We start from the raw sequence: 14834 nt of genomic DNA on the forward strand, positions 1-14834 counted from the left end.
ACAGACAAACAAACGGCACCGAAAACATAACCTCCTTGGTGGAGGTAACAAATAAACAAACAAACAAACCAACAAACAAACGGCACCGAAAACATAACCTCCTTGGCGGAGGTAATAATGCATTCCACCTCTGCCTTCCAGCATTTTCAAAATTGCACTGATTGGCCTAAGGGAGGTGCTGCAATTACAGGTCAAATTTTAAATTTTTGTAACACTTTAGATTAGGGAACACATATTAACTATTAATAAGTTTCTTATTAACATGCATATTAGTAGTGTAATGGCTCATTATGAGTCATTACAAGCCACTTATTAGCACCTTATTCTGCACTATTTTATTCTACAAGTAAACCCCATTAACTATGGCTTTTCCCTCACATAGCCTCCTAATTACTGCTTGCAGGCAGTGAGGAAGTTGTTGCACATGAATTGGGCTCTGTCTGCTTTGCTCAGTATGGGGTTATAAGGAACTAGTATCACATATTATTGAGGGAAATTATGAAACTATTGAGGGAAAACCCATAGTTAATCGTTAATATGTGTTCCCTAAGTGTCACACAATTTTAATAACCAGTTATATCTTCCACACTGCAAGTTTGAGTGACATTCAAGCTATCCTTGCTCTACAGATTTGACTCCAGGACAATCAGTGTATGGCATAGTGGATTTTCCACCATTTTTGAGTTTCTTGAAAAAATTGTTTCCCCCTAAGGCTTTTTCATTGTTATTTTGCACTGATTTATTAGAAGACAACTGTAAACCCCACAAGCTTTACTAGATTTCCTTGATCTTCCCTGCACACTTCTATACCATCGATGATGCTTTTATATTTTCTTGTAATCTGTGAATGATTAAAGCCGCACTAGGCAATTTTGCACTTGAGCATCCCCAAGTAGCAGTGGGAGATAACGGTTTGAGTGTTGTAAAGTTTGAAGGACTTCATTACCCAGAAATCATATAACATGACATCAGTCAACTGCATATTCCCCAGACAGACGGCCTACGTTGCGATGTAGACAGATAAGATGGGTGTATTTTTACATAAAAATGTATTTTTAGTGCTGAAATTAGTTGATTAGTCAATCAACAGAAAATTGATCTATTCAAATTTTGATAATCGATTAATCATTTTAGTCATTTACCAAGTAAAGATACCAAACATTTGCTGCTTACAGCTTCACAAATGCTAAGATTTGCTGCTTTTCTCCGTTTCATATCATTCTAAAGTGAATACTTAGACTTTTTTGGCTGCTAGTCAGACTGAGAAATTTGAAGAATCACTTTGGGCTCTGGAAACTTGGGCATGTGATGGGCATGTGTCATTATTTTTGACATTTTATAGACAAAATGATTCATGGAAAAAATAATCGATAGATTCATCGATAATGAAAATAATTGTTCGTTGCAGCCCTTGTATTTTTACATAAAAAGTCTTGCCTAAAATTTAAAAAAAATAAAAAAAAAAACACATTTCAAAATATCTAGTTCACTGAGTGACGGCTCCAGTTCAGGCTTCAGTTACTCCTGTCATATACAATAAACAATAGCAAGGTTACATTATTGTTACTGATTGGCCCAGTAGGGGATGACATGCTTACTGTCGCCTTGTCTGAGAGCCTCCAACCATAGATGTCATCTGACTGAATCTGTACACTTTTTTTTTTTTTTACAATGCTGTCGGCTTACATTGATCTAATACAACGTGGCATTTCCCAGGGCTAAATGGATTCTTCCCCTCTTTCTCCCACCCACCCACCCACCCTCCCTCCCTCCCTCCCTCCCTCCCCCTCCCCCTCCCCCTCCCACCCGTGTCTCCGTACAGGTCCGCGGCGAGGAGAAGGGCGCGGCGACCCGGGCCGCGGCTCCCCTGTCCCTGCCGGCGATCTGCCGCACCTCCTGCCCCGCCTCCCACTCCTACATCATCACCGGCGGCCTGGGAGGCTTCGGCCTGGAGCTCGCCCAGTGGCTGACGGAGAGAGGAGCGCGCAAGCTGGTGCTCACTTCCAGGACGGGCATCCGGAACGGTAAGGGAGCCCGACACAGCCTGTAGACAGTTGTTTTTCCACAGTGTTAACATTACCATTCAGTTGAAGTGCATGGTAATCCTATGCTAATCTCTAGTTTTCTTTGCTTTTGCTCTAAAATCGCCTCGAGTGACGCAGACGTTCCAGAAATCTTCCATTTTTAATCAGTAATAATTCAACGTTTCCATAAAGCGGTATATTTCTTTAACAGTAAACACAGTGGCCTTGCAACGTGACACATAAGCAGCGGTATGAGAGATGGTTTTCAGTTCGCGTATTAACATTTAAACTAAGTGTCGTGCGGTCGCAGGTGTGTATTCATATACAGTATTATAATATATAAATATTGAAACGAACTGTCATGCGGTCACAGGTGTGTTTTCATACAGCGCTATAATCCCCAAAAAATAATATGCAAATGAACTGTTATGCGGTCACAGGTGTGTGTTTTTCTAACCGCCATTCAAAACCGTTTATCCCCTCTGCAATCCCACTTTTCAATGTCAATGTCACTTTTTTTTTTTTTTTTTTTTTTTTTTATCTGATCTTTTATTGTGTTTACCAAGTTCAAGTATCAACATTATTTATTTATAGATTCTATTCCACATTTTAGCTCCTTGGTGTATTGTTTGATGTTACTGTGTTTTTCTGTGTGAACAAGCTGCTTTTAACCAATTTCCCCTAGTGGGATTGATAAAGTTGTTTTGAATTGAATTTTTCATACAGCATTATAATATATTAATATTTAAATGAACTGTTGTGCGGTCACAGGTGTGTATTCATATACAGTATTATAATATTCTATAAATATTTAAATGAACTGTTATGCGGTCACAGGTGTGTGTTTTTCATACAGCATTATAATATATTAATATTTAAATGAACTGTTAATGCCTTAGAAGAGGCCTTTCTCCAGCTCATACTGGCTGTTTCTCCCCTCCTTGGTGGCAGGTTACCAGGCGAAGCGGGTGCGTGAGTGGCAGGGCGAGGGCGTGGAGGTGCTGGTGTCCACCAGTGATGTCAGCACAGTGGAGGGAACAGAGCGACTCATCGCCGAGGCCCGCGGGCTGGGCCCAGTGGGCGGAGTCTTCCACCTCGCCATGGTAACACACCTCGCCGTCTGGTCCTCCCGTCAAACCTCTTCCCCTCTGTCTTATTATGCAAACGGATAGCAGAGTTAGATCAGTACAGCACCGATATTGGGCTTTTATGAAAAATCAGATATGAGAAACACAGAATCTTTGTTATTTTTGGGGAATCTTTTGGTATGGTCAGATTTTAAGATACTGAATATAGGCACAAAATAGCAGTTTTAATCCAAAAATACTGGTTTAACCCTTGAGGATAGTTTAGGGCTGGGCGATATGGTTGAAATCAATATCACGATAATCATAAGGATTTTTTTCGATATCGATATATATGACGATATGGCTCACATAAGCGAAATCACGTTAAATAATCAAATTAACATTCATCATATTGAACCGAATGGTAATGTTTGGTGTGATGTCAAACTAAACATAAACTTTCACATAATATTCCTGCCACACTTCATTTTGTCTGAGTTTATAAATAAAATGAGCTTGTTCTCATCAGTTCAGACAGCAGAATTGTGCGTCTCGATATCCCAAAATCACCATATCATCACATTATAATCCCACTGGAAGACGATAAACGATAATATTGAATTATCATCCAGCCTTAGGATAGTTTCAGCCAAGTAATCTGATTGGTCAAAGCAGCTGTGTAGTGTAGCTGAGCTTTATTGATTGAATACAATACATTGAATACTAACCAGGGAGCTAGTTGGTGATATTTCAGGTTGTTTTTTTATTCTGATGTATGTACACAACATTGAAGAAAACATTTTAGAAAGTACACATTGGTAACCATTATATAAAAGCCATGATACTGTTGAGGACATTCTTTACTGTCATATTGATGGCTCCACCTCCTACTGTCATACTCATGCTCAAAGGAAAGAATGCCCTCTTGGCTATTATTGTTCTATCAAACAACTTCTCCACTTCCACCGCCTGTGCCCGCCCTTCCCTCTAAACCTCGTCCGCCTGTTCTTCTCTCAGGTGTTGAAGGACGGCATGCTGGAGAACCTGACTCCTCAGCTCTTCCTTGACGTCAACAAACCCAAATATGATGGCACCATAAACCTGGACAAGTAAGACTCACACACACACAGACATGTTTTTAGTTTGCTGAAAAGTGTAGTGTGTCTGATAGGGCTGAACGATTTTGAAAAAATATCTAATTGCGATTATTCTGACTGATATTGCAATTGCGATATGATTTGCGATATTAGAGGGAATGATCATTTTTACATCATTATTCTCATTTTCATTGAAAAACGTATTAAAATGATTATGGTGTGATTTTTTTGCAGGGATCTGTACCAAACAAAGATGTTTTCTTAAGTCTGTAGAATATGATGTGTAGGCCAGGACATCTCTGCAGCACCACAATATTTCATTTCAAATGGTATTTTGACACATTTCACCTTTAACAAATATTGCGCCTCCTGCGATTTGAAAATTGCAATAGGCCATATTGCGATTTCGATAAAATTTCGATGAATTGTTCAGCCCTAGTGTCTGACTACTTTGTGATATAAATATTAGTTAATATCTAGTTGGTTTTTTTTCAAAATATTTTTATTGAAAACAGTATGAGCATATGGGTGTACGTTTTAGATTTTTTTTACCATATAAAAGAAAAATGACAGTAAGGAACACACACATTACGCACATAAAAGAAAGAGCATAAGAAAAAACAGCAAAAGCAAAGGTACAAAACCCCGAGAACCCAAACCACCAATATTTACACACAGTTAATATCTAGTTGTGCATTTGTCTGTGTTCTGTCTTCATTAAAAGCCAATAATCCCCCTGTTTGATTTGACTCGAAACAAATTACGGATCGGTGCTGGCTCCTAATCTCACTCTGTCTGTCCCCGTCCTGTCCCCGCAGAGCGAGCAGGGAGCTGTGCCCCGACCTCAGCTACTTCGTGGCCTTCTCCTCGGTCAGCTGCGGCCGCGGCAACGCCGGCCAGAGCAACTACGGCTACGCCAACTCCGCCATGGAGCGCGTGTGCGAGAAGCGCCGCCACGACGGCCTGCCCGGCCTGGCCGTGCAGTGGGGCGCCATCGGCGACGTGGGCGTGGTGCTGGAGACCATGGGCGGGAACGACGCCGTGATCGGGGGCACCCTGCCGCAGCGCGTGGCCTCCTGCCTGGAGGCGCTGGACCGCTTCCTGTGCCAGCGGCGGCCGGTCATGTCCAGCTTCGTGCTGGCAGAGCGGGCCGCGGCGACGAGCGAGGGCGGCGGCCAGAGGGACCTGGTGGAGGCCGTAGCCCACATCCTGGGTAAGCCGAAAAAAAACCCCACTCCCTACCCAGAAAGATTAACTGTGAGACGTAAACCTTGTGGAGGATGTGGATTAATATCAAAGAAGGGGAAGAATAGTAGTAGTCCTGCCCTCTCCTTTTAAAGAACTACACCGACTTTTGGTCTCCTTACCCAATAGCTGATGAGAGGATTGGCACCAACATCATCACTTAAAGTACAGTTTTGAGGTTCTGGTACTTTACTTGAGTATTTCCATTCTGTGAGACTTTCTACTTTTCCTCCACTACATCTCAGAGGGAAATCTTGTTCTTTTTCCTCCACTACATTTATCTGCCGGCTGGAGTTACTAGTTACTTTGCAGAATAAGGTTTTACATGCAAAATATACGATAAGCTCATAAAATATGTTTAAACTCCCCAACAGTATATGGAGCAGTTAGACAGACAACATTAAAATACTTCTGACTTCAATAATTTAACACTCTGAAAGAATGACGACTTTTACTTTTGATACTTAAGTACATTTTACTGCTGATACTTCTATACTTTTTTTTTTTTTTTTTTTTGGAATGGAGAACTTTTACTTTTAATGAAGTATTTTTCCATTCTGATTTTGCTACTTTTACTTAAGTAAAGGATTTGAGTACTTTTCCCAACACTGTTTAGCATACAGTATGTTTCGTTGTGATCGGTCGGCTCACAAAAAAAACCCAAAAAAACAGTGAATGTCATGTGTGCTGCTTTTAAAAAGTCAAACTGATTTCAACTCTACAAAGCATTCCAGCCGCTCGATATTAATTAACTTTAATGTAAAAAAAGGGCAATGGCGTTTTGAAAAAAGCAGAATGGTGTGAGCACGACCTAAGATGTCTAGAGAGTCACATTCGTCTAGTTCTTTATTTATTTCTCGAGCTAATATTAAGTTGGGGCTCATTAAAGTTTCACTGTCACCCCCCCCCCCCCCCCCCCAGGAGTGCGCGACGTGAGCAGCCTCAACGCCGACGCCTCGTTGGCCGACCTGGGCCTGGACTCCCTGATGGGCGTGGAGGTGCGCCAGACCCTGGAGCGCGACTACGACATCGTCATGGCGATGAGGGACATCCGGCAGCTCACCATCAACAAGCTGCGGGAGCTGTCCAGCAGCAAGCCGGGGGGGTCAGAAGGTATGAGGGAATGTATCCAGGCATACTAGAAGCAGGGAATCCTTGGTACAGTGGTATAACTAAAAAAAACAAAAGATAAGCCTCAAAAAGCTCAGAACAAACTAATGAGGGTCGTCCAAGAACACACATTAGCCCAAACCATTTTAAAGAGTTGAACTGGCTCCCTGCTGAAGGTAGAATTCAACAGTTAAAACTTATTATGGTCTATAAGACTTTACAAGGTCTATGTCCAAATTATTTTACCGGGTGTTTTCAGTATGTTCGGGACTCTCATGGCCGAGGGCTAGTGTATCTGACCTGAAACAACCCAATCTAAAAAGCAAAGTAGGGGAGAAGTGCATTTCTCTACACAGTGGTGAGGAGTGGAATAAAATCCCAAAACAAAATTAAATCTGCCCATTCTCTGAATAGTTTTAAAAAACAACTGAAAAAATGGATGCTGAGTAAGTTAGTATAGTGAAACATCGTTTCTAGGACAGTTCTAAGTTTGGACTGGTTTCTGAACTTGTGTGATTTTTAATTATTTTCATGATTGTATAATATTGATGGGTTTTTTTTTTAGGTGTTTTATGTGTAAAAATGGGATATTAGTAGCATATACATGTCACTCCCTTTTCCTGCCTGCCTCCTAGCCTAGACCTCAGGACCGCAATGGAAATAAGTCATGTGACTTTATTGCGATATCCTGATGAATTTTAGTACTGTATGTACATTTGTACATTGTATTCTAATTTATCGGACAAAGTCAATCAATCAATCAATTAGAGGTCTTAACTTTTTCACCATGTTATGCAGATTTATTTTTAATCAGGTGTCATTTTGATATAACTATAAAAGTAGATAGAGGTATTGACAGATTCTTTACAGTCAGTGATATTTAGTCGAGGCAGAATTGGAAGGTAAAGCAAACAAGAGACAAATGCTATGAATTGTGTAGTTTCATATGTGAATGAATGAATGATTTTCTCATATTGTGTTACATTACTGCACTTCCAGTTGGTCACATTATGCATGTCCACTCTTGGATTAATACGGAACTGGGTTCAGTTTGACAGATATGATGTCACTTAACATTTCATTTTCTGATGATCCTTTTTCTGCCCAATCATAGTTTCCGAACTCTTATTCCATTCAATTGGAAATAGTCTGGTTTTGTCAGCTTTTTTTGTTTCTTAATCGGTCTTCAATCCAGTTCCAGGTCTCATTAAATAATCTTAAATTTCTATGTTTTATATGCTCGTCTCTCTCTCCCCCCCCTCCCCTCTCCCACCCTCCCCCAGAGTCCCGCCAGTCTCCGGCCAAGAAGGGCGGCGTGCGCTCCCTGCTGGAGTCCGACCTGAGCCTCCTGCTGGTGAACCCCGACGGCCCCACGGTGACGCCGCTCAACGCCGTGCAGAGCCAGGAGCGCCCGCTGTTCCTGGTCCACCCCATAGAGGGCTCCATCGCCGCCTTCAAGACCCTCACCTCCAAGCTGAGCGTGCCCTGCTACGGCCTGCAGTGCACTAAAGGTACACCAGCACACACGTTCATTTAAAACGCGGGGATCGGTTTCCTGAATTCCGCAAACCAAAACCCAAAGCAATCTTCTTCCCCCCCCTCCCCTCTCTCTCGTCCAGCTGCGCCCCTGGACAGCATCCAGGCCCTGGCAGCCTACTACGTGGACTGCGTCAGGCAGGTTCAGCCGGACGGGCCGTACCGGATCGCCGGCTACTCCTTCGGGGCCTGCGTGGCGTTCGAGATGGGCTCCCAGCTGCAGACCCTCGGCCGGGCCGTGGAGTACCTCTTCCTGTTCGACGGGTCGCACTCCTACGTGGCGGCCTACACGCAGGTGAGGTGGAGAGGAGCGCATCACACACACACACACACACACACACACACACACACACACACACTGTTGTTAAGATATTCATAATATGATTCAGTTTGGATGTTATGGTGCAGGATTCCCACTGGTCATGGAGTTTTGAGAGGGAAAGTCAGGGGATTTGATTTGTTTCTCACATTTGTTGCATTAGTTTTCAGACTGAAAAACAACATTAACAAACCAGGAGGGAAGATCATTTTCAGGCCAATGAAAGCCCTTAAATATGACTTAAATATGACTTAAGTATGACTTAAATATGACTTAAATATGACTTAAAAGTGGAAAGTCATGGGAAAAGTCCTTGAATTTTACATCCAAGCCACAGTGGGAACCTTGCATGGATCACATGTGATTTGATACGTCACAAAGAGCAATATTGATATTATACACATTCTATAAGACTATACAGTGTATCTTTTTAATGTGATAGATAGTATTGATGTGGTTTAAGGCAGTGATTCTCAACCTCATATCAAGGACCCCTAGTTTAGTCCACATTAGAGCCACGGACCCCCATTTGATGAGATTTTGTCTCTCTGACCCAAATCTGACGATATCTTTTATTGTTAGATATGATTTTGTTCAGAATTCCATGACTATCTGTATTGTAGGTAGAGAGATAACAGTGAAACCTTTAAAACAGTCATTCTTCTACATTCTCTAATTGTGTTAACTTCTTGTAAATGAAATAATGGTGAAGTTTAACAATTCATCAATTTGCTGGGGACCCCCTGGAACCCCCTCAAGGACCCCTGGTGGTCCCCGGACCCCACATTGAGAACCACTGGTTTAGGGGACAAATTGAGGACTTGGACTCAAATAACTTGCAATAACACAATAACACTTTCCAAATCCATAACCTCGGAGTCACTAACTGAGTTTTTTGGTGTCCAGAGCTACAGAGCCAAGCTGACACCAGGCAAAGAGTCTGAGGCCGAGACCGAAGCTCTGTGTGCCTTCATCCAGCAGTTCACTGGCATCGAGTACAACAAGGTAAACACACACACACACACACTTTTATATGTTTCATTTATTTTCATACTGCATGTAATCTCATGTTTTTTTAAGATATTTTTGTATATATATTCATTTTTCTTTGTCTCAGTGTGCTCTTCTGCTGTCATTTTGCACAACCTGCATTCATGCTGTAGCTCATATATTGTCATATTTTCCATTCATATATATTTTGCTTTAAGTGTTGTAATAGTCAATTGGGTTCTGCTTGATACCACTCCATTTGCTTTATTCTTATGATTTTTTTGAAAAAGTTTGTATACCCCTTAAGTTTTTGAGCTACAAAATGATTGTGCAATTAAATTATTTCAATTTTTTGTCCGAGACCTATACAATGTTTTCTATTACATTCAAGTAATAAGAAAAGCTTTTGTTGCCTAAAAAGGCAGAATAACTCCAATTTTGAATATGAGGTCTGAGCAGCAAGATATGAAACGTTGATCAAATATTTGTCAGCGACACAATTTAGCTCATAGTTTTTATGAAGTTAGAAAATTCAAATAAATGAAAAATAGGGTGTGCAGAAGTAAGTACACCCCCTTACTTTTGCACACCCTATTTTTCATTTATTTGAATTTTCTAACTTCATAAAAACTATAGAGAATTTCCTCATCACTTTAGTGCAATAGAAAACATTGTATAGGTCTCAGGCAAAAAAAAAAAATCAAATAAATTCATTTTAAAATCATTTTGTAGCCCAACACTGTATGTCCTGGATGCTGTATCCTATTACTATTGGCTGAATCTAAACCTAACCCGGTCTCACCCGCTCCACTCCCCGCCCCCCCCCCCCCCCCAGCTGCTGGAGACCCTGCTGCCGCTGTCGGACCTGGAGGCGCGCGTCAACGTGGCGGTGGACCTCATCACCTCCAGCCACAAGAACGTCAGCCGCGACTCGCTGCGCTTCGCCGCCGCCACCTTCTACTACAAGCTGAAGGCCGCCGACGGCTACGTGCCGGCCACCAAGTACCACGGCAACGTGACCCTGCTGCGCGCCAAGACCAGCAGCGACTACGGAGACAACCTGGGAGCCGACTACAAGCTGAGCGAGGTCAGATAATATCAAGGACCCCGTAATTTAGTCCACATTAGAGCCACAGACCCCCATGAGATTTTGTCTCTCAGACCCAAATCTGAGAATATTTTTACTGTTAGATATGACTTTGTCCACAATTCCATGACTGTCTGTATTGTAGGTAGAGAGATAACAGTGAAGCTATGGTCAAAACAGTCATTCTTCTACATTCTCTAATTGTGTTAACTTCTTGTAAATGAAATAATGCTGAAGTTTAACAATTCATCAATTTGCTGGGGAACCTTGCCTGGGTCCAGACCTTTGGATCCGCCCACTCCACAGAGTTGACTGATTCTGGTCTGGAGTAATAACAACAATGGAGACCGCTATAGACAAGATAGACTCTGCTATCCAGGCTGTTCTAAATCCATTAAAAGTCATCGTACTTTGTTTTTACTTGGCTCCGTGTCGCCAAAGATGCTCTATACTTCCTGAACCGTCTCTGGTGTTGTCATGGCTACGCATCAGCGTCGACTCAAAATGACATTAGATTCAGGCGGATACGTCGGTCTCTAGTGATCGGTTAGGGAAAATCGAATCCCCCCCCCCCCCCCCCACGGAAATCGCTTAGAGTGGAGGCAATGTCAGACTGAAGATGGAAATGGAGCAGAACGAGTTGACAATTCTGCCTGATATCAGGCGACCGGGGAACCCCCTCAAGGACCCTCGGTGGTCCCCGGACCCCACGCTGAGAACCACTGATGCAGTATACGCACACACACTCACACGAGGGGGATGGGCGTATCAAACCGATGGGAAGGGAAGAGGGAAAAAAGGGGTTAGCTCAGGTTAATGCCTTTTTTGAAAACAGAATACATTTTTGTTTATCTTGCGGATTCATATTTCACCACGACACCACTGTTCTCAAGTCTGAAATTGAGTTGGGGTTTTTATTTATAGTCTCTTGATGAAACCTCCAGTCAGCCTGCATAAATCCCACCGTGTCTTCTTCTGTGTTTTTTCCCCAGGTGTGTGACGGCAAGCTGTCGATCCACGTCATCGAGGGCGACCACCGCACCTTCCTGGAGGGCGCCGGGGTGGAGTCCATCAGCAGCATCATCCACAGCTCCCTGGCCGAGCCGCGCGTCACCGCGAGGGAAGGCTAGACCCCCACCCCACCCCACCCACACCCACACCCACACCCACACCCCGCCACCACCCCTCCGACTCCACCGCACACCCAGAATTCAACCCCCCGCCCTTGAATCGGTTCAGGACGTTCAGATAGAAATCGGTTTGCGTAGAATAACGTTCGCGCGACGCGTTTCTATCCGTTTAGCTTCTGCCCCTATATCTCCCCCAAAACGCACCTTATCCCTTATTCCTGAATCCCATTGGTCTGTTCCCGCAAAGGACACTCACCCCCCCCCCCCCCTCCCCGACCTATCAGAGCTCTTACCTGGTATCTTCCCATTTGAAAAAAAAAAACAAAAAAACAAAACAATGTGCTGTAAGCTTCTACCAGTAGGATGTTCTGACCTATCTCTCATTATGTTACCAACTGTTTTTTTTTTGTTTGTTTTTTATTCTGTGTCTCTTATTATGTTTTGAACTGTAGTATAATGTCATAGGCATTGTGTTTCACCTATACTTGTAACCTCAAAACAACTGGAAAAATAACTGTCAGCAGATTAGTGCCTAGCTCCCCCCCCCCCCCGCCCTGTAGCTGTTGTCACATTAATGCTGCTCAACCCCTCCTCCCCCCCCCCTCCCTCCGCCTGTCTGCTAAAGGGTGTTTCATATCTGTAGAGATGAATTAACATGCGTGTGGGAGGACCCATGTACATGTGCATCTCAACCCCCCCCCCCCCCCAATAGCGAGACTCTTATGACGCAGACGAGCGGCCTCTTGTCTCACCTGTATATAGCTGCTCTGCCTGTACTCACCTGTTTAACCGCTGTGGTAAAACACCAGTATTTTTCGGTTAATATCACTATCTGCAAATAATTGTCGGCGATTACGTCTCCTTTATTCGTCTGTTTTATTTTTTTGCATCCAGCAATTTGTTTACCAAGATCCCATAATGTTTTTGGGTGTTTTTTTTTCGTTGTTTACTTTGTGTTATCCTCGTCTACTGAGGTAGACTCACACAGCAAATTAAGGAAAGCCTCTGAAAACAACTGGGATGCAACTGAAAGTGTTTTCACAATATGCTGTATGATTATCAAGCTATAATGTGCTAGAAAATATTACTTTTGGTATATCCTCCTGGTATAATATTTTGTTCTTCCACACATTGAAGTGAACTTCTGGAAGCAGTGTTATCGTCTGGCTAGTATTGTTTTACTGTGTGAGCCTTCTTATATGACCGGCTGGAGGTGTATAGGTCATACTGTTGATCTACAGAGCGGATCGTCTCAGCATCTCACGAAATGAAAAGGAAATTCGCAATTGCTTTTTTTTTTTTGCTTAAAAATGATATTGTACTTATTCACAAGGGATGTTACTAATTTAACAAATTAACAGTCTTCTTTTTTTTTTATCTGTGAAAATGTTTCCCAACATTCCTGAAATATTGTTATGATACGAGACTAATGAATTTAGTTATGAATGTTTCGAATATAAACTTCAGAAAGCCTCGACTGTAAGGCTGCGTTCACACTGCCATCGGCTCGGTCTGCAGTTACAAGGTTCTGAACAGGAAAATCATGTGTTTTTGCTGCTCTGATATCGACTTTTTTTTACTGTTACATCGTTTTGATGAGTTAACATATCTAGCCAGCAAGCGCTAATTAGACAGCATTATAGGTGCATTAAGTAATTTCCGACTTTATCGACCTCTATTGTCTCTGTCGCAACTTACGGTGGCCTGTAGCTGTCATAAATAATCAAATCACATTTTCGAGTCAGCTAGCTAATTTGAGTTTTTGTTTGAAGTGGATGTTTGTCCATATATATTTGTTCTAAAACCAGAAAGTGGGCCAGAAAGTGAGTCTTGAAAGCCATAAATCTCTAAGTAATCACTGAGTCACTGGTATTAATCAACAACCTTATCAACCACCACAGATATATTATGGTCAGGTGTGCTATGGGGCAGTAAAAATATCTTACTTAATGCACCTTTAATAAAAAAATAAACAGAAAAACTCTTAGCATCGACCCCAACGATGGATGCAACCATTCTCCTCGCATGGTTTTTAAGACTTTTATTCCTGTAGTCTTTAAATAGAAGTTGTAGGAAAGTCTGTAGGAAGTGAATGGATTTATGAGGACTTGGATTTATGGGGACTTGGATTTACGGGGACTTGGATTTATGGGGACTTGTTAATCGTGTTGCTGGCAGTGTGAACGCACGGTGAACGGTGGTACTTTGAGTGGAACCTATAGTAAAGGTACAGTGGATAGAGCCACACTGATGTTGTTCCCGCTAGGTCCGGTACATAAATATCTCACTGAAAGTCGTAGCTTGTCCCAACCACCGTTTTTAGGTTGTGAATAAATACTTGAGGAGCAGGGAGATGTTAACCCCTCCATTCCTGATCCTGGGTCAGACATTACATGGTTAAAATGCATAGCTCCCATATGCAACTGGGTCCACATCGTCCGACCCGGGATCCGCGGTGAGAGGCGGCGTGCGTCTTCCCGCAGCCGTTTTTTTTTTTTTTGACTCCCATGACCTTTCCTGTCCCAACCCCCCCCCCCCCGAGAACGCAACAGCTGACCGACCTGACCTCTGAGACCGCTCGTCCGGTCTATGACGGGTCAGGTGACCGTAGTCGAGGGCGACGATTGGTTGCAGCGATAAGGAGGAGGAAGCGACGGCATACGCTCCTCGCTCAAGTTGTAATATTTCCAGTATTTATTGTTACTAGTCCAAAATAAAGGCCTGTCACTAACGATTTCACGACTTTTGTGTGTTTTTCATGAAATGTGAAAGATGGTGGATGGATGCTGTATGAATCTGGGGCGTGTCTAGGGGGGTGGCCAGCCTGAAATCTGATTGGCCACCCCAGGTGCCACCCCAAAATCCTGAGTTATGACTGGCCGATGGCCATGTTAGAGGCGGGACCATCAAGCCAGTTCATTTCTTTTTCCAAAACTACGCTCCTTGAGTTCCAAGAAACACACCAAGGGGAACACAGAGAAAACCAAATTAGGGATCAATGTGAAAAAAACACCAAACCAAACGGAATGCAGCACCTGAAGATAAAGACCAAGAAGTAATGTTAGTAGCATACATTTTTTTTTATATGCATACAGTGGACAGTTGTTTTTGTTCTGGTTGTTTTCAACCTGGGCCTTGTATGGAAGAGGATTAGGGCCACATGTGAAAAATGTATTTTAATTCTGAGATTAATGTCAGATTTCTGAGAATAAAGTCAGAATTCTGACCT

At 42.7% G+C, this 14834-nt stretch overlaps 1 protein-coding gene across 1 annotated transcript in view; it reads left to right on the forward strand.

The window, feature by feature from the left end:
- Positions 1-14332, forward strand: part of fasn (fatty acid synthase) — a 53342-nt gene extending 39010 nt beyond the window's left edge. Inside the window, 10 exon segments of the mRNA XM_071535633.1 lie at positions 1823-2024; positions 2976-3127; positions 4109-4200; positions 5007-5401; positions 6355-6546; positions 7827-8054; positions 8163-8374; positions 9305-9403; positions 10224-10475; positions 11468-14332. Of these exon segments, the coding sequence (XP_071391734.1) occupies positions 1823-2024; positions 2976-3127; positions 4109-4200; positions 5007-5401; positions 6355-6546; positions 7827-8054; positions 8163-8374; positions 9305-9403; positions 10224-10475; positions 11468-11605 (1962 nt within the window). The 3' untranslated portion in view covers positions 11606-14332.
- Positions 14333-14834: the final 502 nt, after the last annotated feature.

This window comes from Centroberyx affinis, unplaced genomic scaffold (genome assembly GCF_046629955.1).
Source record: "Centroberyx affinis isolate AG114_WGS23_722 - 3 ecotype Tasmania unplaced genomic scaffold, CSIRO-AGI_Caff_v1 ptg002745l_1, whole genome shotgun sequence".
Lineage (NCBI taxonomy): Eukaryota > Metazoa > Chordata > Actinopteri > Beryciformes > Berycidae > Centroberyx > Centroberyx affinis.